Source organism: Lineus longissimus, chromosome 12 (assembly GCF_910592395.1).
Source record: "Lineus longissimus chromosome 12, tnLinLong1.2, whole genome shotgun sequence".
NCBI classification, from domain to species: domain Eukaryota; kingdom Metazoa; phylum Nemertea; class Pilidiophora; order Heteronemertea; family Lineidae; genus Lineus; species Lineus longissimus.
The window spans coordinates 14919186-14943565 of record NC_088319.1 but is presented as its reverse complement, the minus strand read 5'-3'; the positions used below and the strand labels follow the sequence as shown (position 1 = coordinate 14943565).

The 24380-nt window shown below is 41.0% G+C and overlaps 1 protein-coding gene across 8 annotated transcripts; it reads right to left on the bottom strand.

The window, feature by feature from the left end:
* Positions 1-422: 422 nt before the first annotated feature.
* On the bottom strand, positions 423-24315 carry LOC135496459 (uncharacterized). 8 transcript variants are annotated; one of them, XM_064785777.1, is made up of 23 exons: positions 24197-24315; positions 19272-21049; positions 18785-18821; positions 15224-15314; positions 14298-14812; positions 13937-14052; positions 12302-12418; positions 10227-10337; positions 9039-9135; positions 8751-8904; positions 8433-8577; positions 8027-8229; positions 7500-7732; positions 7060-7212; positions 6554-6764; positions 6254-6343; positions 5820-5989; positions 5469-5480; positions 4600-4785; positions 4403-4482; positions 4012-4116; positions 3354-3401; positions 1746-1885 (listed from the first exon to the last, which is right to left on the bottom strand). In XM_064785777.1, exons 2-22 carry the CDS (start codon positions 20965-20967, stop codon positions 3367-3369), a joined length of 4557 nt encoding a protein of 1518 aa, XP_064641847.1. In that variant the 5' UTR covers positions 20968-21049; positions 24197-24315; the 3' UTR covers positions 1746-1885; positions 3354-3366. The 8 variants fall into 8 exon arrangements, with proteins under 8 accessions (XP_064641843.1, XP_064641845.1, XP_064641844.1 ...); XM_064785773.1 differs by lacking the exon at positions 3354-3401 and having other exon boundaries at positions 423-1885; XM_064785775.1 differs by lacking the exons at positions 3354-3401; positions 10227-10337 and adding an exon at positions 11638-11685 and having other exon boundaries at positions 424-1885.
* Between the last annotated feature and the right edge of the window lie 65 nt (positions 24316-24380).

Below are 24380 nucleotides of genomic sequence, written 5' to 3'. Positions count from 1 at the left end.
AAGTCTGCAAAAACCCAAGTTAGCCTCGGTCACAAGCTGGGGAGCTCAAATTAAAAAGAATTTGACAGTCACCTCAGATGTAGAATGAAATTTCGCTCTGTGAAGCTCTGATGACAGGTAGGTCAGTTTGATGCATATGCAGCAAAGCTCACTGGGCTTCAGTCATTATACCAAGTCATGTCCTCTAGTTGATAAAATGATCTTTTGGGAATTCTTTTTGCTTAGATTGGGTGGTGTAAATCCGGAAGACATCCAGGATACCCACATAAACATGTCAACAGCTTAAATTACTGTATAATAGACAAATTATCATTTCCCTGTATAGACTCTTCTCATCAATGCAATACTTGACTTGCCAAACTCAGCTCGACGCCGAACTGCAGCACCACTCGCGGACAAAGATAGAACAACTCGACATTTTTTTCACCGGTTTCTCGCTGCGCATGCGTACCAGCGGAAATCAACAAAAGATGACGCTGGTACGCATGCGCAGCGAGAAAACCGGTGAAAAAAATGTCGAGTTGTTTTATCTTTGTCCGCGAGTGGCGCTGCAGTTCGGCGTCGAGCTGAGTTTGGCAAGTCAGGTATTGATAAGTCCATTCTGGGAAGTGGGCGTGTTAAAAGGTTCAGTTGTGAGCTTACCCAAGGCTAACCAGTAAAGTACAGACCGCACATGATTGTTATCAGGTTGTAAATGAATCAAAATATTGACACTTATTCCATTCATGATAAATAATAAGAAATATTTTGAGTGCACCATCATTAAAAACATAATTACAAGACAATTCGGTTCCGAAGGTCCATCTAAATTGAGTATTCGAAAGAAGTCAATATTTGCTAGCATTTTAAAGCACTTACATTAAAGATACACAGACATTTGGACAAATTTTAAAGGGTTCAAAACTTAAACTTAAATTCTTTTTTACACAAGAGGAAAAGTCCCAACATTTGCAAGTTACGGTGTATCGAAAAATTGTGCATGCGAGATGCCGCGACAACTACCAAAAATTGCTACATCAGGGCTTGGATCGTTTTGGTGAGGCTAGCAAAGAAATATTTTAACATTAACACAACATTAATCTAGACATCCATATCTGTGGTTACATTCATTCTTTACATTTTTACATTTTTTACAGTAATGTTCATTCATTCAAAGTTATTAGTGTACTGAAGAATCCTTTTCTTTCGTCTTGGCGGCACATGAGGGTATTACCGGGTTTCACAGAGTATCTACAGTCAATTCTAAACAAAGATGGGACATTTAAGAGCACCATTGGATGTTCTGTAAACTAGGCCTAATTACTGTGTTAATTACTCACAGGAGTTCAACTGATACTTGGGTGGAGATAACATACACCACAAACGTACCTTAATATTAGAAGTATTAGAACATTTCTGTTGATGATGAGACAGACACTTGGATAGAGAGTGGAACACCTGCATTAGTATGCCACCCCGCTCCAAATTGTTATGAAGTGGTTCACTCCATAATGATACGTCAGTGACAAAACGATTCTTTCCAGAGGCTCATCTTCATAAATGATATATGAATGTTGCCAACCAATTATGATGACATTCATGTAGTCTTAACACTTAGAAATGTCCAATGATACTAAGCAAGGGTGGAGAAATAACTGCAATGCCTCATAAGTCTGAAAATCCTGAAAATACGTATCTCTCCCTCAAATCATGTGCTTCTGCTGCGACGTCTGCACTTTAACATTACTCCCTTTCCCTTCCACGACCGCCTGTTGTGACAACACCATGAGCCTGTAGCGCTGTTTCAAGTTCTTTGCTCTCACGTGTGCGTTCATTATCTCCATCGTGTGATTGGACGGGAACCAGCCCTTCTGTCCGTCACGGATTCGCTCACCTTCAAACCAGCCTAAAATCAGAGGAAACAGAAATGATTATTGGTGCTATTGAATTCGTGTTATAATATTCTGGGAAGAGAATAAAGGAAATCCATGGTTTCTCTGTGAACCTGTGCATGTGATTGTATACTCCAATGTACTGTGTCAACATGATTATCATCAACTCTAATGGGCCTACCATGTGTCAAGTTTTAACTTGAACTTCCTTAATGTTTCAACTACTTTTCAACTCAGTAGCCAGCAGTATTTCAACTCTGAGCATGTGCCCGATCTATTGTATGGACCAAAGAGGGCCACACCAAAAGCCAAGATCATCTGCTGAAATGACCAGTCTAAAAATGCTGTCTAAACTGAATATTCTGGATGTCACTGCATGCTGTTCTATGCTGACCTCATAAAGGTAGTGCTCTCATTGTCAATTCTAAAACAGCTTGGTCACAATGTACCAATGTTAACAGTGAATAATGCACAGTGCCTCATTTAGGCGGCAGCAGTCATTATAAGATAGGCATCCACAACCACTGGGGTTGGTGCAAAATATAGAAGCAGTCAAAATGCACGCAAATCAAATTTCTATGTTTAGTTTGAGGTGTTTTAGATTAGAATCTGATACCTTACTCTCGGTACTAGTGGAGCTGTCATTTCACCTGAAACCTCAGCCTGGCACTGAGGTTTTAAGCTTCATTTTAGCTTCACCCTTGCAGTGTTTATTGAGACAACCACTACCTCAAGTTTGGTATCAATTCCTCCAAGCAAACAGGCACATGCATTACTATGTACTGCGTCGACACAATTAAACCCGGTAGAAAGGGCACCTGTACAAAAGGCCTGTCTGACCTGTAACAGGCTTCCATGTAGGTGTAGCAGCGAGGCTCAACTGACTTAATAGCATTGACACAGTATCTGAACTTATAACGATCATATTGTGAAGGCATAATGCACATACTTTGATGACCTTTTGGCAATCAAACATTTTTTAGCGTAAGACCTAAAAGCTCAAGAGTCACAATGATAGAAAAAAGCCTGGCACCTGGTTTACATGTAATTCTAGAAATAAACAAAACATCCTTGTCCATGCACGCTGCCTCGAATGTCTTCTCGAGTCAAACAGCCAACATTTCAGTCTTTCAAGCATTGCAAATTTATGGAGCGAGAGAGAGAGCATCATTCTTGTGACAGATACGTAGTGGGTTCGATTCCCCACTAGGACCTTTTTTGTCAAACAAGACAAATCCTTCGTGAAGATTTTTGCATGTTGGTGACTAATACTGCCCTATGTCGAGTCCCCCTGGGTAGGCGATTAATACATGCAGCAGCAAACAGTCGATAGGTCCCAAGGTGCCCTATAGGCCTTTGAAGGAGTTTTATAGAGAAATGTATCAAGGAACAAACAAATTCTGTGTAAAGCAGTGCGTATAAAAAGCATTGTTTGTACATGTTGGCAGTGCAATTAGCAAAATTGAAACTAAAGTATGTTACTTGAAAGCATAAGTTAGTGGATGGTGTTCCAGGGCCTTATAATATACCCTGCAAGTGAAATATTAAACATGGACTTCAAGAATCTCACGACCTAATTCATGAAGGTCGATTAAAGATTTGGCTAATAAACACTCTGCTAGGGTATTTCTAGCTATGTTTGTTAATAGATCCAAATGAGTAATCAGAAGTTGAACACTGTGACACCATTATCACAGGACAGAGGAGAGTAGAACCTCTCTATTAAGGACACCCTTGGGAATGACATGTACGGTACTGTCCTTACCAGAGTAGTGTCCTGATTAGAGAGGTCAAATTGAATGGCAACAACCAATTATGGACTGAAACTGGTGTCCTCAATAGATAGGGGGTGTCCTTATTAGAGAGGCATCCACTATAAGGGAGGTTGCACAGTAATAAGGTGCATCTATTCATTTTTGAAGATACAATATTTTTGTACCATTCATCGTCAGAAATCATACCGACACCAAAGCAATGGAAAGAAATGAAAACTACCTAACAGAATGTTAGTAAGGTGAACTTGTCTTGCGTCCTGGCGAAAGTTTTCCCTGCAGCAACCCAGAAAAGTTCTGAGAAAAGTGGTTAGAAAAGAAATGCTGAAGAAAACGAGAAACCAGGATTTAAAAGTGATGAAACTCACCGTCACCCATCTTTCGTATCACATTCACGACGTCCGACTCGTCGAGCGTGAGTTCATCAGGCTGCTTAGCCTCGTATTGGAAGACGGCTTGAACCTGAGGACAATCTGAAATCGACAAAGAATACTGTGTTAACTTTTTTGAACCTTCATCTGTGATACGTAAGCCGGACTCTCAGGGCTGTGTAACATAACTACCTGTGATCACACAGTTAATACAGTTTTGTGACAAGAGGTCAGCCAAGCACCTTTGGCCATATCTATCTGAAAAACACTTTTAGTATAAAACTCCTGTGTATGTGTAGTCTGGGTATCGGAACCTCCAACCAAGAAGGTCCTCTCAAGATTCACATCAAGCTTGTTGAGTTTCTACTTCCTAAATCAAACAACTTACCCCACGACTCGTAAACCTTCTCATCTTTACTTTCCTCCTTGGCAGGTGATAATACCTCTATCCACCGGGCACGGTCAGACCTGCAGATTTAAAGAATATTTGCTGTTCAATCTCACCAAGAAAACAAAAAGTTGAGTATAACAAATAGAAATTTACCTTGTATGAAATAGACATTTTACCACAGACTAGAAACTTACGTTGACTCCGCTGATAAGATGAGCTCGACTTGTTTGCCGCAGTGGTTCTCCAGCAGGGCGAGGATGAAGAGGTTCTTGACGGTGCTGGACAGATTCTCTGGCACCCTCGGGTCATGCTCCGGCTCCTCCACCAACTCAACACTGATGTTGATTCTTGAGCAATAGTCAAACACACCATACTGTTCTCTGGAGAGTAAACATCGTTGATAAACGTTCCAAGCAAATTCCAGAAATAGTGTTTAATCCAATGATATACATGTACCATCCTCTAAATGATTTGCCCCTGCCTATGAAATCTCAAGCTTCCTATAGAGGCGGGACACACACACACAACACATTTGACAGATATGAACAATACACTGAGGGCTACAGATGTAAGCCAAGGAAAGCTAACATTCCTCTGTAAAGGTTTGAAAATCAAAACCAAAACCAAGATGGCTGCCAAAATCCAAAATGGCTGCCAAGTTTTGCTTGTATCAATTATTGGCAAAAGCAAACATATATCAAGCATCAAAATGTGAAAAGAATTAAAACTAGACAACAAAGTAAAATACCAGAAACTATAAGCAAAAGAGCAATCCCTGTTTGGCTGGTATAAGAAAATGGAATTTGGACTACCACAACAGCATGCAACCAAAAAATATTAATTTAAATTGGTCGCTTTTTATGACTCAACTGTCACCGAACAATAAACCAGTGGGAAACAGAATAGACTACCTGGGGCTGGACTTTAACTGATGAGGGAGAATCGATTGGCCAATGTGAGAATGTGAGACCAACTGTAAGAGTTCAATGAAGGATTGTTTAAAGACTGACAACATCAAAATGGTACAATATTCATCATTTACTGTTTAAAGTAAACCTCCTACCTGAGCATAAACCTTGGGAAGATATGAAGAGTGGACACGATGAAGATAGATGCGGAGAGATATGATATTACATGAAGTTTGTTCACACAGCAAACAACTGCGTACAAGTTGATGAAAATAATGATGTTTTGATACCGACACGATGCCGTCTAACTGTACCCGACTAGACGTTTGCTGCGTTGGTCCATATCGACTCAGAGAGAGAGAGGGGCACCTGGCCAAAACTTTTCCGAATATCGTTGTCAGATGCAATCTTCTTCTCGTGGGAGGGCCCCCAGACCATCTCTCTTCCAACTTTAAGGCTGCATCTCCCCCTTTTCCCAAATACTGTCAAAATATCCCAATTCTTACCCTTTTTTCTTTGTTAACATGAGGAGATCATTAAAGAGGAAAAGCCAGATAGGTGTCTTTGAGGCCTTAGCCTTCACCATACGTTTGAGTGTCGATGTCGTCTCGGACGAAATGCGTAACAACTCGCCTTTCTTTACCAGGTACCGAGACGCTGATATCAGTGGACATTTCTGGAAAGTGAATATAGCAGGTCATTAACATGTAATGATATGGTTAAGTCAAAACGGTCAGTCTTCACAATTTGCAAAAAATGTATGAATTCATTATTTTGGTCTCTCTTTAGATTAATGGGGTGACATGATGGGGTGAAAACATCATTTCTCTGTGAACAAAGCCAATCCGGAATCTATCATTAGCACATCATGAGCCCAAATGGAAGTTCATGACATCATAAGAGCACAGATTTTGCCTTTGTTCCAAAATGAAATGTTTACCTTGACTTTAAATTTGAGCGATCTTTCAATCTCCACCATCTGTTCCATTCTTTCCATATTGCGAGCACCTTCGTTACACTTCGATACAACCTGCAAGAGGGAAGAGTCGTGGTTGTTGGTCAAAAGTGATCAATACTCAGCACTGGCCAAGACCGACTGTTTCTTCATGAGAGAGTGCTGCAGCCACAGAAGCAAAGATGGCTGCTGAAAGTGATCTCCGCTGAGATTTGTGCTGAACAAATCTCTGGAAAGGCAAATTTGTGCCTTAAACAACGATTTACTGATTTGTACATATCTTACCCCTTGGATAACTTCTAAAGCTCTCTTTGCTGATGGATAAATCGTCTTGTCTTTTTCAACCTCACACCGATGACACACAGCATCGATGAGCAGTGGAAGCCGCGTGATTCTCTGCATGGGTAGTAGGAGGAAAGACTTCATGGGTAGGCCCTGACATGCTGGGTTCTTCTCAAGGGAGTGCAGTGCTTCACGGAATTCCTTGTTTTCTACTCTGTAAATGGAAAAATCAACATTTTGTTAAAAAGACCGCAGCAATGCCATGTGAAGTGGGGTGGGGGATATGTAACTCTCTGCATGTACCAGCAGGAAGACAGACTTCATGGGTGGTGTATTTATCATGTATGAAACTCAGCCAAAACTTGGTTTATAAAGTGTTATTGTGAATCTGTCTACAACAGCAAGGTTGAAATCTATCCGTACACATTCACCATATTGGATGATTTTCAAATTTAACTACAAATTTCAAATTTTTAATGAACATAGGAGGCCTTTAAAACAATACTCACAGAAGCTTTGTTAACGTCCTCGACTGGTACATCTGATTGGAGCAATACCTGACGTAAACGTCAAAGTTTTTCGAAGCGTGATCACCGACCACATCACAGATGTCATCCAATACACAGCTCTTCTGCCATCGGGCTTCTAAATCTCGTAATAAACTGAAAGAGAGAGGGAGGAGAGAGAATTCAGCACAGGAATCCAGGAGGGACAAATTTAGCCACATCCTCTGTGATGGTTTGGAGTATGAACCATTTCAGCAATGACTTGACTGCATTATCGGTCTATGACATCATGACACTGTGCAAGCAATGGAGCGTTCCAATGCACATCATCTTGTCCTCAGAGCCTGCACTTTGCATCAGGACGCAAAAGGGATCTGTCAGACTCAGAGCACTGTAGTTAAGACTTGCAAATTTAGCAACGAAAGTAACAGTGTCTGACTTACTTTTCGCTACTCTCCATAACGGCCACAACGTTTGAAAAGATGAAATGCTTGTCCCGCTTGTTGATCGCACACTTCTTAGGATCCACGGAAAACATCGGGTCCAATAAGAAATTATTCACGAGGACAAGAAGACTTTTTTGATAGGAAGCTTCAGAGGTGATAATCTCAAATAATGTCTCCTGCAGTTTCCGTTCTTGTGGAGTTAATCTGTTTAGCACACCGCTCTGTTTCACCTGAAAAGTAGTTGACAAGTATTAAAGCATTTAAGAGGAAATGTGATTTTGGTAGATGCTGAGCAGAGAGGTGAGTATTGACTGGGCCATCGTATGTCTAAAATCAATGTCCGACAATCTGAAATGAAACAAAGATGAAACAGGAGTCGCTAAACAGAAGAGTAACAAAGACCCTCATGCAGCATCACATGGAACAGCATTGCGAGCTACAATCAATCTAGATTGGCTGGGTCCTGTGTAAACAACCCTTTTGTATCAACTGCACTGTACGAATATTAAAATATTGTGTAATACCTCTGGCATTTCACACCACAAGGACCTGACAGCACCAGACGATGACGTCTTCAAATCAAATGTCTGTACACTTGGGGTTGTATAATCAATGGCTTGGTTCTCTGCGTCTGGTGCCGGAGAGTCACACCGCGGCGATGTCGGGGGTGCCTCGATTGCAGCAGGTGATGATGGGCCGGAAAAGGTGGTGTATATGTTGTCCTCATCTGCAAATGTACAAGTGAGTATAAGTCATTCATAAATTAGCAAATCCTCCGACTAGGTATTCAATCAATAATGAGGACATCTGAAAAGCCTCGGTCAAGATTTATAAGGGCACAACAGAACCTATCTAGGATTCTTGAAACTGACAAGTGCTGTCCTTTATAGAGAGGTGTCCTGAGAACGGTAATAAAATCTAAATCCTTACCGTCACTGTCCGCCCCCTCATCTTCCCTGATTGCAGCAACGCACATCTTCTTGTGGTAAATTTGATACAACGGCGCTTCATCACCGCCGAATCGTGACTGGAAGCGATTCACACGCTTCAGCTGGGTTATCACATTGTTATCAAGCTGCAGGAGAAACAAGATATTTGAAGTCAAATGTTCAATTTTCAAAACGCATGGAAATAACCAAGAATGAGAAAGTGAGCGAGGTGACATTTTGACAACACGGACCTGGACTTGACCCCTCCTTATTGTAACTGCAACACATGAAGAAGAAATATTGCCAAAAGTCAACTTACCAGTTCAAGATAACTTGAGCTTGATTCCCCGTGGATTTCAACTTTGGCTCCAGACTTCTGCATACTCAGTTGTAATGCTTTTAATCTATCCTCTTCACTTCCTGCGTCGATGTAATCCATGTCATCGCTACTACTGTCGTCACCGAGCACCTTCCTGAAATGGCCAACATGATGATTTTGGTTACATATTTTTACCACTTCAAACTTACAAATCGTCCCCTCCCCAAGCCAAGGTGGAGCTCAAATGTCAATTCTTTTGAAAAACGATTTGACAAAATAGTGACTTACGATTCTGTTCGACTCATGTGGAGATAATCGTCTTGTTTCTTCACTTTGGTGACAGTCTTTCCCGCGTTAGTACTGTGGCTGCTACGACTTTCACGTTCTAGAAAACGAAAACAATCCAATAAATCTCCTTTGACAATGTTTGAAACAATTAGAATTGTTATTCTCACAGTTACCATAGTTACATTTGACATCCCTGAATGATATGTCAAGTTCGAGACCTGTGTTTTATACTGTAATTTCGCCCCAAAACCTCGGCTGCCACCTCAGATTTGACCACACTGTGTCGTTTTGGGGAGACAACCAATACCTCTAGTGAGGTACCAATTCTTCAAACCATGCAAAATAGCCGAGTATAACTTTTAAGTTTAGAGTAGTAGAGGTAAGACAGAATCACAGGCATATGAGTTAGAACCACAACATTCATACCGGTACATGTAACAGGGATGACAGGTATAGCGAGTTTAGTAAGAAGCAGTGAGCGTTCGAAGAAGTTAGAAAAGAAACAAGGAAGTAATGGACATGCACTATCTCAGTGACTTCTGACACCCATAGGTAGGAACAGCTCACCAGATGTAGTTTAACATGCGAATAGCATTGTTTAGAAGATTTCTATTCACTGATAATATATCTATACAATACAACAGAGATGGTGACACGTTTTACTCTCATTAAGGATACAATCGCATATTATATGATGTATTGCTCCACAAATGTTGTCAGATCAGCAAAAACCCTAAAATTATCCCTCGGAGACATCAAATAGCAGATCATTTGATATTTGACTGTTCACATGTACTTTATGAGACAGCAGGATTAGATTTAGAAGCCATTGCATCTGTTCCTGGCTCTCTCACTATTCACAAATGTGATTTTCCTTCCTGACATCACTCGCTCACCAGGGACAAAATAACACGAAACATGTTCTTTTGTCATTTTGTCTGTCATGTGTTGACAGCATGCGAGAGAGCATGGAGTACTACAGTTATGAGCAAAGAAAACAAGGCCATCTTTTGAGCAATTTCGGTAGGTTCCCTACTGTCTCCAGACTCACACTTTCTGTATCTTATTGAAAATGTTTGCAAATATTTACCCTGTTCCTTTCTCTATATAGTGGTGATAGGTCCATCTCTGCATATGAGTATAGCGTGACGCACTATTTCTATTTACAAAGCAAGTGTGTTAACTTACTAATCATAGCCCTTGATCGCCGACGATCAAAAGAACCTGTTTTCGACTCCTTATTTCGCCGAGCTAAACACGGCGATACATTCAGCCTGTTCATTATTTCCACGCTCTCTTCTAAAACAAAACAACAAAATAGGAGGGTGAAAGCGTGACAAGCGTAATTACATGCTAGGAAAGGGTGCAACCATCAAGGAGTGGGACTTATGTGATCTGACCAGTTTCCGCAGCTTCAATGCCAAGACTTCTGTCATTAGAGCTGATATGCCGTTCTTCTCGAACCTACACTGGGTTACATCTAGCCAATGAGGACTTCCTGGTCGTAATTCTTTCGTTACCACACCGGGTCCGTTGACTGCATACCATTAGCCCACAGGAATCCATACTGTCAAATTATCCCCAACTTCTATCTCTCTACACAGCCAAAACCCTGTGGTACCAGTTATTCCCCAGCCGTTTCGAGGGGGTCACCAGCAATATTAATACGATGCAGTCTTGGTCCAAGGAAGTACGGCATAGTTGATCCCATGAGAAAAATCACCAGACAGAGACTAGGCAACAATCAATTAATACGAAGTAAAATCCAAGCAGAATATTTATGTCAAAAGAGGTTGGATCCAGAAATTCATGGAAACTGAACATAAAAATCAAGGCCCTTGGTATACCTTTCAAAGGGGGGGGGGGGGGGGCTATAAAGTGCCAGTGCTCCGTCAGGCAAACTTATGTTAACTGATGTTTTTATATTTGGTATTAAACAGGAAAACAACAGTTCAGTTAGTCACTATACACATACATGCAGCACTGCCGATACATGTAGCAAATCTTAATTTAAGATCATCCCATGCATTGTAACTGTTTCTTTTCTTGGAACTATGTCATAAAGAAATTTATCAAGGAAGTAAAATTATGGTGTTGGTAAATATTTAACATCATTCTGAATCCACCCAAGATTAATATACGAAAAGTATAAGACATCAAGCAGTATATCAAAGCAAATCCACAACATATACAAAAATAAGAATACACATTCTGAGGCAAAGGGTTCACGGGAAAATGACATTGAGGAACTTATCACACAATGGAATTTGGAGCAGGTGAGGGATCAGAGTGACTCAGAGTCTGACAATCCAAGCAATATAAAGTTGGTTAAACATGTTAAAATAAAACATGTCATACGGTTGTAGAAGGCGAAGGCAAATTTCATCTTTCATTTCTATAATGTTCTCCACCACCGCATGCCAATATGAAGATTTGCATTTCGAAGTTCTGACAATCTCAACTATCATAATCTATTACAGTAAGATGAGTAATGTGGCTGCGACAACAACCACAATAATTTCTTAAAGGTGATTGCCATTTTCACAAAGCAGGAAATAAATACTAAGCTTTTGTACAGCACCATTCAACTTTGACTCACCACAGTAAACATTCTTCCTCAGCATGCCAGAAGTGCAGGCTGAGCTCACTTTAAGAGTGGAAACATGATAGTGTCAGGCTAAGCTCACATTAAAAGTGAAAAGATGACTGCAACAGCTTACAAAAAAAATTCAGATATTTCAAGCATCTCTTTAATGACACATCTAAAGATAGACCTAACAACATCTATTTTATTTACTTCCTTTTATGTACATGGAGAACTTGACAACTTGACCTACATTTTCAAAGGGACATACCAAGGGACAATGTGAATCACACAATGCGATGACGGTCAGCTCGTTAGAGCTCGTTGAACGTGGTTAAGAACTACACTACTTGGTACGCACAGGAGCCGAGCTAAATTTGGCCGCACCCCAAGAAAATCAAATAGCACACTCCGAATATAAACTCATCGATTTGTACGATGACAACTCGAGGATATTTCATCTGTAAACTAGGACCATACTGATAACTCATCTGAATTTGATTTGATTTTCTTGATATGCTTTTTTTGCTTTTCTGGCATGCTTTTTTCATTTTCTTGAGGCGCAAAGTTTTAGTGGCAGGTTTATAACAGAACACTCTAGGAAAGCCTCAACCTAGGGGGAGCTCATGATGCAGATAGTTGGGGGTCCACCCAAACACCGACAAACAGATCTAGTTACCTATATTGCTACTCGTAGTAGTCGTACTATTTGATACCCCGTTTTCATTGGTCCATGAATAACTTGTGTGACTACTTGATGATTTGGTTGTCGTGGAAACTGACGAGGATGAGGTCGCTTTAAAATAAGCAGGCGTGAAATCGGTAAAGGATTAAGGATGAATTAGCAAAGTTTGAGCGACAACATTGTACATTATACCAAAATAGATGACGTAAAGGAAATGAAAGTTTCTGAGGGTAGGAATTAATCTGAAATACGACTTAGAAATTAAAATATGTCAGGTGAGCTAAGAGAAGTTATTCTTCTCCAAAATAATGATACAGGTGTGTTTCTCAAAGATTTTCCTGACCAATTTCAAAGCTAAAAGCTTGCCAGAAGGGCCGATAAATGCTTTCTGGTTTATACTTTATGATAATTTCATTAGACTCAAAGCTCAAAAAGCTTAAAAAGCAGGAAATTATCAAAAAGCATCTTCACAACATCCAAGTCAATGTAATCCAATTTTCTGCACAAATAGTACATTGAAGCACAGGTGAATCTTGTCAGCATGAAGTGAAATGAGTTGAAGTCCATGAAATATTTGCAGTGAAGTTTTGCAGTATATCAGAATGAAAGGAAGCAGTGGATACTAAAAGGTTACACCAGAGAATTAAGTTTGGTTGGTCTTGGAAAGTTCCAGCGAAATCTCTCTGTGACACCCACACTAGCTTGGAAAATTACAGCAATCAGCGCAAAGTTGTCATGAAACTTTCGGGGAAATGGGTCAAATTGCTTGCTTTTTTGCTGACGACCACTGAAACCTGATTGTCTGGTGTGACACGTGAAACAGGTGCAAAATTCTGAGATGACTAGATTACGAACGTGACGATAGGTGCACATTTGCAATCATGCAATAACTCCCAACAATATCAAACAAGCCGGTACTACAACATGACAGCTCATTGGTACATGATTACGACGACGGTGAGTGGAGGTCAGAGTAGCGAAAATCTGAGATAATGCCCAGCTCTAGAGTTTACAAGTCAAGGATGCTCTCCAACTCCCACGTTTTTGAGTGACAATATTCTTTGTTATGGGAAGGTAGAGAGCAAACAGCTGCTGCAGTGTTCTTCTTCGTATTCCAGATCCCGGTAGTCTTATTAATGAAGTTAATAGTAGAGCACACAACAAACTGTACTCCATTTCCCATAAATTTGTTTGGCTCAGGTGCAGATAGATTTTCAACACCTACTTGTAGTAGGTTACTTATACTGCTATACTAAGGCCTACTCCAGGCAATGATACCGTGTGATGCTAACTAGGCTATCGATTTTAGTGCTTTCCCAACCAATTATTACACCAGCCAAAACCTTGAACATTCCAGTACCAAATCTTACCGACGAACAAGGACTAACTTTCATATCGACCATAGCTGTCAGCTTGGTACCCACTCAATCCTGGGTAAACAGAAGTATAAGTAGGTCTAAGTGCCTTGCCCAAGGACACAAAGATGAAACATAGCTGATCCATCTGAGAATTCAACCAATGACCTTGCGGTTATAAGATCACAATGACCGGAGTTGTTCGTACTTGATAAGTTTTCAAGATCTGTGTGTCATATTTTCTGAAACGTGAGATTTTGGTTGATAATCTTACCATCTCGTGGGAGAGCTGCCGGTGGTCTGGCGTTGAGGTCCATTTTTGGGAAGCCCGACACAAGATTTTCAAGGGAATGCGAGAATTGAGGGTTGCCCAAATACCCGTCTGGAAAACTGTAAAAGACCAAGTTTAGAATCTGACTTTGACTGGATAGTTGGCGGCCAAGTAACTTTTTAAGTTGCCTTTATGTAGTTGGTTTACTTCTGGATTACTATACGACCCTGCCAATATGGCAGATGGATCTAACTTCCAATTCAGAAGGTCTATTCGTGAGCTGAAGCAATAGAGGCTGAGAACTGAGAAGTAACGTCATTTGGATTTCAAAATTTTGAATGGGATTGTACTAAACATGACTTACCTGGGACCTAAGGAAATATTAGGAGGTGGAACTACAGCGTTGAGATCAGCAGTATTCCTCTTTAACCTCGGAGGAGGCCTGTCAGGGGGATCACCCTCGGGAAACACCCCAAACCTTGGCGTGTGAATGTCACTCAAAGAACGCACTTTCTGATTCGTATCTAACTCGGAATCAAGGGTTGTATCCGACTTAGAACTCAAAGAAGCCTCCAATGTTGGGTCAGGTTGAGACAAACTCCTCCCCTTCTCTTGACCCTCAAGTGGGTCAATGCTATTCGACTTTAGGTCTTCGTCCTCTAATCCTTTACTGAAAAGTCGCGTTGCAAATTTTTTCTTGAACGCATGAATATGACCTGCGGCCTTCCTACCAAATTGTTTCACAGCGTTTGCCTGGTGAGATTTGTCGTCATCACCCTCTGGTTGCGTATACGGCTGGCCAACAGGTTCGTAATGGTCGTCCTGATCTTTGCTAGTCACGTCATCGTAAAACTCTTCATCAGGGTCCGAGACGGCTTCCTGGATATTAGAAAATTGAAATAATCCCACCTTGACTAGAGATTAGAACATCCTTCCATAGCAGACCATTGGCTTTAAAACCATAGTTCACAAGATAAACATCGAAAATAGTTCAGAAATTTTCGACACACAGTCTACTTCAATCGACAGCTAGACGAATATCAATGGCGTGATACAATATGTATTCAGGAATGGGTTAATAGAAAGGTTATCTGTTTCAGGTATCTGATAAGCCATCTGTTTGGGATCAGGTTTACGGGAGAAAAATATACTTGTTCAGTCAGGATAATGTAGCAACATTTAGCCCCAAAACATGTCCGCTATGCACATTACTTGAGGCGCTAACAGTATTGGCATGCAAAAACAATGCAAGAGGAGCAAAATCATTATCACAGAGCTAGCTCATCTTACCTCTTTGCTGTAGACAGCAAAGCCGGATTTCAAACCGGGATCCGTCTGATAGCGAGCCTTATTCTGATTCCGTCGACCAGGCCCTAATTTCCTGAAAAATATATATAGTCTAGTACATACATCATGTACACAGGTGCATTCATCTATACCTCTAATGTAAATAAAGTATGTAGGCATTTTGTTTAAGATAAGTAGCTTACAAAATTACAAGTAGGAGAGTGGGTATAGGCCTGGTCAACCCATTATAGTAATTTCAACCAATATGCCATTCACTTTGGCCCGAAACTCCATTCAAATGCAAAGTTGTAGTGGCAATGCCATAATATTATCCTGTCATTGTCAAGAGGCTGATGATTTAGACAATGATTTGAAGGAGGAAAAAGCAATAAGGACTTGGCAACCTGAGGAAACTGGGGGTGTACTTCAGCCAATTAGGGGAAATATCTCAGGGGTTTGTTTGAAGGGTCGGAGAAGACAACATCCAACCCCGATTTCCTCTGGATGTGACTTGGAGGCCAACCCCACAATCCTACATCAATCCAACACTGGGGAATTTCAAAACAAGACATTTTCAGCAAGACAGGGAACCTTCGAACTCTAAAGCAGAAAGAACCAAATCGCTTGGAAGCAGCCAGTCAAACCTGAAAGAACTATGCGATAAACCAACCTTAGATTGAGAAAGAGAGACATCCGTCACAAACCGAATGTAATCAAAGCTGTCCCAATAAGTACATCCCAAGTCGAAAAGTTTTGAATGACGGTATCAGACTTAAAGGCCAATCATTTTCAAACAAAACTGCTTGTAAAAGTATGCAAACGAAAATTAATTCTCATCAAGTGCAGTCAATGGCCATCCATGAGTCATTAGAGGTTGTTTTTTTGACATTGTGGTAGTTACCCGAGATCTTGTATGGCAAGGTCAGACAGCTTTTGCCAGCCACATTTTCCTCATTCAGCAGTTCAGACTAATTGGAAGAGTTACAATAAAGTATCAGTGGAGGACTATTGGGTTCAAATTCCCACACCAATTAACACTTCAATGTGAGACGGGGCCCTAGATCATGGAGATTTTCATCCTCAAATACCAGAGTCAGCCATGGCTCTGGCTTTTTATAGCATCATTTGGGTCAACAACATGATGCCATGCATTGCATACATCATGCATCATAGTGCGTTGCGTCAACACCAACATCACCTCAGGTGTTTTGGCGGCCTTTGTGATTAAAAGTGTTTCTAACAAGCACAAAACAAAACAAAATCTTTTAGAGGAAGTATGGGGCAAGTACTTTTTGACCTTTGACATTTGGAGTGACATCTGACCCAATGGATACATTCCTACTGTGCCAACAAAGGTATGTGCCCCTCTAAATGCAGCAATGAACACCCCTGCCTAACACAGGCATCCATTTTCACTCTCCCTACCTTAGCTTATTTACCACTTGTTGGGCACAGCACTAGGAAAATGGCTGACATTTCATGACTATGATAGATGACCATGCATATACTGGCCCCCACATCGTACTGATAAAATTTATCTAAGAATTAGGCCAGTGTCAATCGTGTTTGATTTCTTTAACGTTTTCTTGCCATGAAGCACCAGTTTTGATTCTACCAACGACTTTTACACACATGGATCCGCTTGAAAACAAACTAGAACCTAGTCCTAGAGTCTATTGAGAATTCCTTCAAGCGATCCATGCAGAAAGAAAAACTTGTGCATGTTTGTAGTAGAAGAATAGCACCTTGTGATAGGAAACGTATCTGGCAGAATTACCTTAGCTTTATAGCTGCTCGATCTTTTCATCCACCCCAAGAAAATTCAGCCTGAAGTAGGCCTACAGGGAACATCACTCATCAGACACAACAAATTGTTTCAAACCTTGCAGAAGTAAAATCCACTTGTACTTTGTTTGAAAAACGTTATCTTATGAAAAGGAAGTTGCAAAAATCTGAAGAGAATAACATCTGAATTTTGCTGATCGAAGCCTATGGTTTTAGTTATTTGCCAGGCTGAAGCACAAACAACGAAAAGTATGGGGAGCATCAAACGCAAATGTGTACATTGTATTCATGTGGACTGACAGGTTGGATTGTATAATCTAAATGATGCCTGCATAGATTGTTTGATCTAATTATCATGAGATATAACCCATATTTCGAATAGTATGCATGTAGGAGTTGGCGCTGACCAAACACAACCTTTATGTGGAATAATGGGGTAACGACTGACATTGCCATAATACTAGCCAGCATAAAATCGAAGTAACAACCTCAGAGCCCACAGGCTACAATGCAACAGGGCCTGAGTTCGTTCCCGGGGAGAACCCAATATTGTATTTCTGGATGAACTGGCGTGGGTTTCAAGGAACTATTAACATTCCTGGCTCTTCCTGGTCCTCCGAATGTCCCAAAATCCTGTTGTCACGAAAGAGATAATTTTTATCCGTTTTAAGTATGGTGGTGTGGCACAAAACAGCGGGGAAAGAAGAGCTAAGCCGGACACCATAATCTGTGTAAAGCCGGGTTATGAGATAATAGTAAGCCTTTCATCTGGTGCACTTTCCATCTTCCCAGAATTTCACCACAGTAGCCTATTAGTATGACCTCTGAGAATGAACAGAAGGATATCATAAGCAGTAGCACTCAAATTTAACCAAAATAAGGTTAAAAAACGTTTAAGAGCACCACAACTAATGATGAACTGCTCCGGCAACACAATAATCCACTTTCACAAGAATGGCCTGAACTTGTAAATTCCTAACCTTGGTTAGACCGACTCTCAACCTCCACTTTCATTGCAAATTTTCATATACCTGCAGAAACTGGAAAAAACAAATCCAAGGTAGCCTTGACAATGTCGATTATTTTTCACAACAAGTCAAAACAGGTAGAAACACTCACTGATAGTGAAATTTCTCTGGTGAGGGCAGAAGCTCAGCAGATTTTAACCGTTGGCCTTTGCAGAGACCTACTGTAGCAATGATGCATCGATCTGTAAACCTACACACCTTAATCCACTGAAGAATGGCTGAAAGACAGCTCCTTCACCGGTAATTAGTTTCCATACAGCAAATAGTTAGCTGCTTAAACTGGAAACAAACCCACATGGTTGGTTTTCTATGCTGCAGCTAGGTACACACTCCACACAATAATAAATTGCATCAGAACAGCTCAGCTGACTTCAGTTGTTAGGAACAGATTGGAAGGATACGGTCTATCTGAGAAAAAGTAGCACCACGAACACATCCATCATGGCCTCTTCTGGACAGGTGGAGATCTTTGTGTACGCTTTGTCTACACTACCATGCAAATGATGTACCTAGGAGCAATATATCATCAAGATAACCTATGGAAGAGGAGGCGGAAGAAATTCCAAGCGTCATACTCAAGAATGCGTATTGGCGACCAACGGTTGCCTCTACGACACATACCTTGGCTTCTTTCCTTCCCCAGATCAAACGAGCCATTCGGTGAAACACCAGATCATTTTATCATTTAATTTAAATGCCACAAGACCTGTAGCTTTTCAGTTTTGCATTCAATGGTTGCTTGGCCACTTACCCTTGGCTAGCTCCTCTTCTGTTGGAAACTTCCTCAACTGAAATGATGAGATTTATTTAAAAAAATTCAAATCCAGCATGTACGAACACGTCTTATGTAAACAATTTTAACCTCGACCATTAAACTGCGCTCATGTTCAAGGCCATCGATGCATTCTAAAATCCCTTATACTGCTAGACACTGTTCAGCATTCAGACAATCAACAAACATTAACTTTTTTATGTACATGCAAAGATATGCTTTTAGAACCAATTTGTGGACAAGACCAATTCAAACAGGCATTATGTTTACTTTTTAACTTTTGGACAGTTCGACTAGGGACTGGAGTTAGTTCAGGTGTAGCTGGATATGACCGCTTTCATGAGCAATATTTGGCTGCATGCTGGTCTTGCCTGAACACTAGTCAACTGACATCATTCGCGATTATGCTCTCACATAACCAAGCAATATGGAGAGGGTACATTCAACTTTTCAGTTCCTCACTCACCTGCCAAATGAGACTTCCTGCCCAAGAACTCATCCACCATCTCGTAACCTTCATCAGAATCTGATTCGTCATCAACGACCCCTGAACCCGCATCCATATACTCGATTGGAACATCGTGGAAATTATTATTCTCTGCGTCCAATTTCTGAATGAACTGCATCCGTCTATCGACGGGCTCTGTGAGAAATCTTAACCGGCCATCGCTGACATAAACTTCGTCATAATCATCTCCCGAATCAGAATCCTCGCTAGTATTTTGCACATGGCTCTCTTTCGAATAAGATGAGTCAGTATCACTGCAAGGAGCACGCACGAGTCGATCAGCGCGGATGTGCAAGCCGGGACTTTTTTGAGCATTTTTATCGGAACTTCGATTCTGCGGAGGAATCATGACATCCTCGTAATCACTTCCTGACCCACTGGCCTCCGATTCCACCTTAGCGATACGAATCGGTATATCTACGACTTGTTTCGGCGGTGCCGAATCCGCAGCAGCCTTGACGTTTTTATATTTTTCCAAAAGACTCTCTGGTTTGTTTGCATTCTGCTTTTGTGAGTCAACTAATGGAATTTCCTTGGGGTCTGTTTGAACACGAATAACCTTTATTTGGTGAGACTGGCTTGGTGGAGTGTTTTTACGAGGTGGTGTGGTTGTGCGTGGTGGGGTGTTTGTACGAGGTGGTGTGGTTGTACGTGGAGCAGTTGTTCGTGGTTTTGGCTCTGGTCTTTTCACAGCAGCTTTTTTATTACTTGGTGGGTTCTCAGAAGTCGATCTCGTCACTTTCATTTTGGGTTGTTGAGCAGAAGTTTTAGGACCAACAGCGTCAGAGGTTACAACATTAACAGGTATCTGTCTCACACCTTTACTTCCTAATAAAGACAACTTAGGCGAACCAGGGCGACCATTCTGATCAGTTTTCAATACACCACGCTGAGCTCTTGGAGAGGTGCTAGATTTATCCACAGAACTGTTCATATTGACAGTTGTACCAGCTTTCATGTTAATTTGATAGGTATTTGAGGCAGGTCTTTTTGTAAAATCACTGCTTTGTTCACTTGCCACATCATTAGCACTAACATGCAACTCAGTGGTACCAGATCCACTGGAGAGCTTCTGGACTAGGTTTTCTTGCTGAGTCAACCCCTCAGGGAACACCGGTTCACTGCTCCTTCTTTCCAAATCCAAATTTTCGAATCGTCTTTTCAGACTCCCGAATGAATGTTTGACACTAGGCTGATGAGAAAACGCGCTCCCACCTTCCATACCAAGGCTACCCAAAGAACGGATAGAATCCGGGATCCCGCACCCATCTGTAGAAACCACATTTCTATTACTTTGGTCAAATGAGCGGAATTGTGACATTGTCTTCATCTCCCTGGAGGACGTCCGGGTAATTTTTGTCTCAGTGGTCCCCGTCCCCGTCGTGACTCGCGTGTGTGTGACGACAGTCTGCTGCTGCCCTGTACCACTGCCAGTACCAGCGCTACTCATACCACCCATTTGATCAAATTTACTTTTCCAAGCTGCGCTGCCAGGACCAAAATTCATTGACGGGTTGCCAAAGCGCTCCATGAGTCTGTCTAGGCCTTCATCGTTGATCATCGAAGGCATCCCCGACATGCCTGAAGCTGCCGATGCCCTCGGTTTTGGTGCCGTGGGTGGTTTTGCACCTTGCTTTGGTTTTTGCTCTGCCATTTTCTATTCGCAACCTTACGTCTGCCACTTCAAAAATTTTCAAACGATCATCTTGTCATGTTATTTAAAGGTCCAAGTGCACCTGAAAATTAAAAAAAATGGATATTTCATATAATTGGGTAAATAAGCAAAATAGGCAACAAAGAGAAAGTGAGAACAGGAGTAACTCCAATCTGTAAGAGAACACGAGAAGAAAATGCCACCCCATGATCTTTCCAGGGTATCTGGTGGAGCCAGGTGCTACTGTGCCACTACCCATTGGCATCATCTCTGAAAGTGAATATCAATCCTGTCTGGCCCCCAGCTCTGGCCTCACCCATACAAAACACAAAGACAAGGTAAACATAAATTGAGAGACATGTCCTACTTACCAAGCTTATCAGGGCCAATTTTTAAGATAATCTACCTGTTATTCCTCAAATTGAGGCAGTTGTCAGCTGATAGACTAGGTGAATGATTTCATGTGTGTACCTTGCAAGAAAACCAGAGTAGGCCTAATCCACCACAAAATGAAATGATCTAAACCTATAAACTACATGTACTCCTATATCCTAACAGATCCCGTTAACTTCTGAAGTCACACTCAAAGTAGACACACAGTTAACAGTTCATTCATCGTTCTCTTCCCAGAAGGACTCTTGTCTCAGAACCCCACAACAAAAAACCATGCATAGACTTCAAGGAAAGAATATAGTCATATTGACTGCCCACACGTCCGGTGTCTCTATCAATTATCCACAGGTACTTTTGTACTCACATCAAATGTCATTCGGCTTCAGATGTACATGTAGGCCTAATCGCCACATCTCATACAATACTCTCAACTCACTTTTGAACAGGAAGGAAACGGGTTATAGGCTTTTACTACCATCATTTCCTTGTCCAGAGGTTGAAGACAAAATCAACAAGGATGTGACATGGATGTGACATGGATGTGACATGAACATGTGTAATAGACCAAGTGAACATTTACCCAGAAAGACTGCCAGCGATAAGGCCATCCTTCATCAATAATTGTATCAAGATAACCCAATTGACCTGAATCATCAACCAAGTTTCATTTTATTGACTAGATTGATGTCTATCTCATGAACTGGAATAATAGGGCTATGCTTTGTATTGCTACACTAAAACTAGCGATGTGTTACTTTTAAATCTCGATAACAATACATGTACACCATGTAGGCCCATTGCATTGACACACACAAGGTAGGCCTTTATGGACTTCAAGTGTTCAAATAGGAACAAGCTCAATGTCAAAAAACAAATGATAAATATTTTGAATTTCAATGACCCTGACCTGATTAGAAAGGAAATGTCATGGAATCCAGGAAGGATCCTTGTTTTGCAATTAAGAAATTCCTTATCTATCCACATATAACTGGCATTTGACATGTTTGATTTAGAATCACAATTCCACTGCTACTTGTAGCAATGCCAATGCAACATCACCGCAACGATAGTCCTACATGTGTAGCTAATATTACAGGCTCCAATCCCAAGAGACAGAAGATGTTGCAATTGCAATCATATGAGTCACTACCCTAAACTAATATTGAGGATTCTCAGCACTCCCCTGGGGGATAGTGGCTCATTTTCACTAAATAAACAACAGTTTGCAATCTGTTTTAAAACCGTGAGACATCTGTCAAGGTAGTCATCAGCCAATCATCATGCTGGCACCTATGGTCAACCCTTAACCACAGTTTGCAATCAATGTCACTGTTATTAAAATCAATTTGGGCCAATGTAAGACTCTAAAAGTAATGGCTATGCATCAGCCACAGTCTTCTCTTGGGAATTCAAGGATTCCATGGCAACAGCGCAGCTGCAGCAGCAGGGACGAGATTGAAACCACTAGCATCATACATTGGAACCAGTGAGAACTGAGCAGGGCCTGTGTAGTGCAAGTCAATCACCTGGGGCACAATGTTCATGTATACAGTTAAGATTCTAACTGCTGTTACTCACTGTGAAAGATTCAATAGTGCAGTTACTTTCCATTCCATTGGGGCCTGATCATTAATAACATCATAAGATAAGTGAACGATTAGCAGCTTCACAGGTAGGCACGTGGTAGGTAAACTGGCCCAAGTCCAAAATGAAATTTCAAGCTGTTTTTATGTAAAATAATCAAGTGAGTAAGAGTAAGAGTTAGGGGTATCATTAATTTCCCCACATTTTCAAGGAAAACCACCATACTTTCACGGCATAATACGTTTACAAAATACTTTAACACCTGTTCCAAAAACTTCCTGCACGCAAAATTTCCCAGTTCTGCAGTATTTCTGAATAATGATTGGGCTGACATTTTCGATCGAAATAATGTGGTGAGAAAATGTAGGTTGGGAACTTTTTTGCTTTTGGCGACTCACTCATATCATAAATATTGTAGGCATACAATGCACGGCACAAATTACACATAATGAGTTTACACTTTTTCTATGCAATCAATTTATGCTCAGATTTTCTGTCAGGCAGACCACAATTAGAAACCATTAGGTAAGGTTATACATAGGCTTATGAAAATAAGACAGAGGGGGCTTCAGGGAGGAAACCGTAAATGGCCCTTAAGGTTTCCCAAACAACGTGTTGTTCATGCAGATCTTGGGTGATCTCGACTTCAAACTATGTCAAACTGATGGAGGGCAGAAGAGATGCATTCTTGGCCTCTGGATTCGACTCATCCTCAGTCCTGTCATTCCCGTGTTTAGAGTACAAGAAGATCAGGCTTTGGTTAAAATTTACCATCCCTGATCGGAAATGACGTAGTTTGATCGCATTCAACTATAAATCCATTCAACAGTGGTGCTTCGTTTGTCAACCGATGACCTTTTTTTGGGCTGTGATCGGGGATTGTAAACTCGTTCCCAGGCTTTTTCACAACGACACTAGGCTGACTAGTTTCTCTGGTCCTCCAATGTCTTCGTCTTTCGCTGTCCTTGTCACTCACACACAGGTCAGAATCACATTTATATTGTTAGGACAAAACAATATGCCTTGCCCCCACATCATGACATGCATTCCCCTGAATATGACTCATCTTTGTCATAATACAATCAATTCTTAAAATCTCACAGTGCTGCACACAGCCACTTGTACTCAATACACACTGTACATTTTGTGTGCAAATCAGACAAAATGTACAATATGACCAGGACCACACACAGATAGGGCCAAAAACAACCGGTTTGGAATCAAAATCGGCTGGGAAATTCCTCTTACTTACATGACAGGTAGTAAACAGATATCATTAACGCCTTCGATTGAAAATTCTTGTAGTATTTCTCTATTTAAATCACGACTTTGTAGTCACAATCTGACAGGACATGCCACTTCACAATCATTTCCTGTTTAACTTCACACCTCGTTTCCAGATTACCTAATATACATGAGTTCGTTCATCGATTGCA

Excerpts from the sequence above, each read along its gene's own strand:
- LOC135496459 (XM_064785773.1), bottom strand. The coding sequence starts at position 20,967 with ATGGCAGAGCAAAAACCAAAGCAAGGTGCAAAACCACCCACGGCACCA. Across the intron at positions 8,905-9,038 it reads CACATGAGTCGAACAGAATC|GAAGGTGCTCGGTGACGACA; the intron begins GTAAGTCACTAT and ends TGGCCATTTCAG. Across the intron at positions 8,578-8,750 it reads GCTCAAGTTATCTTGAACTG|CTTGATAACAATGTGATAAC; the intron begins GTAAGTTGACTT and ends TTTCTCCTGCAG.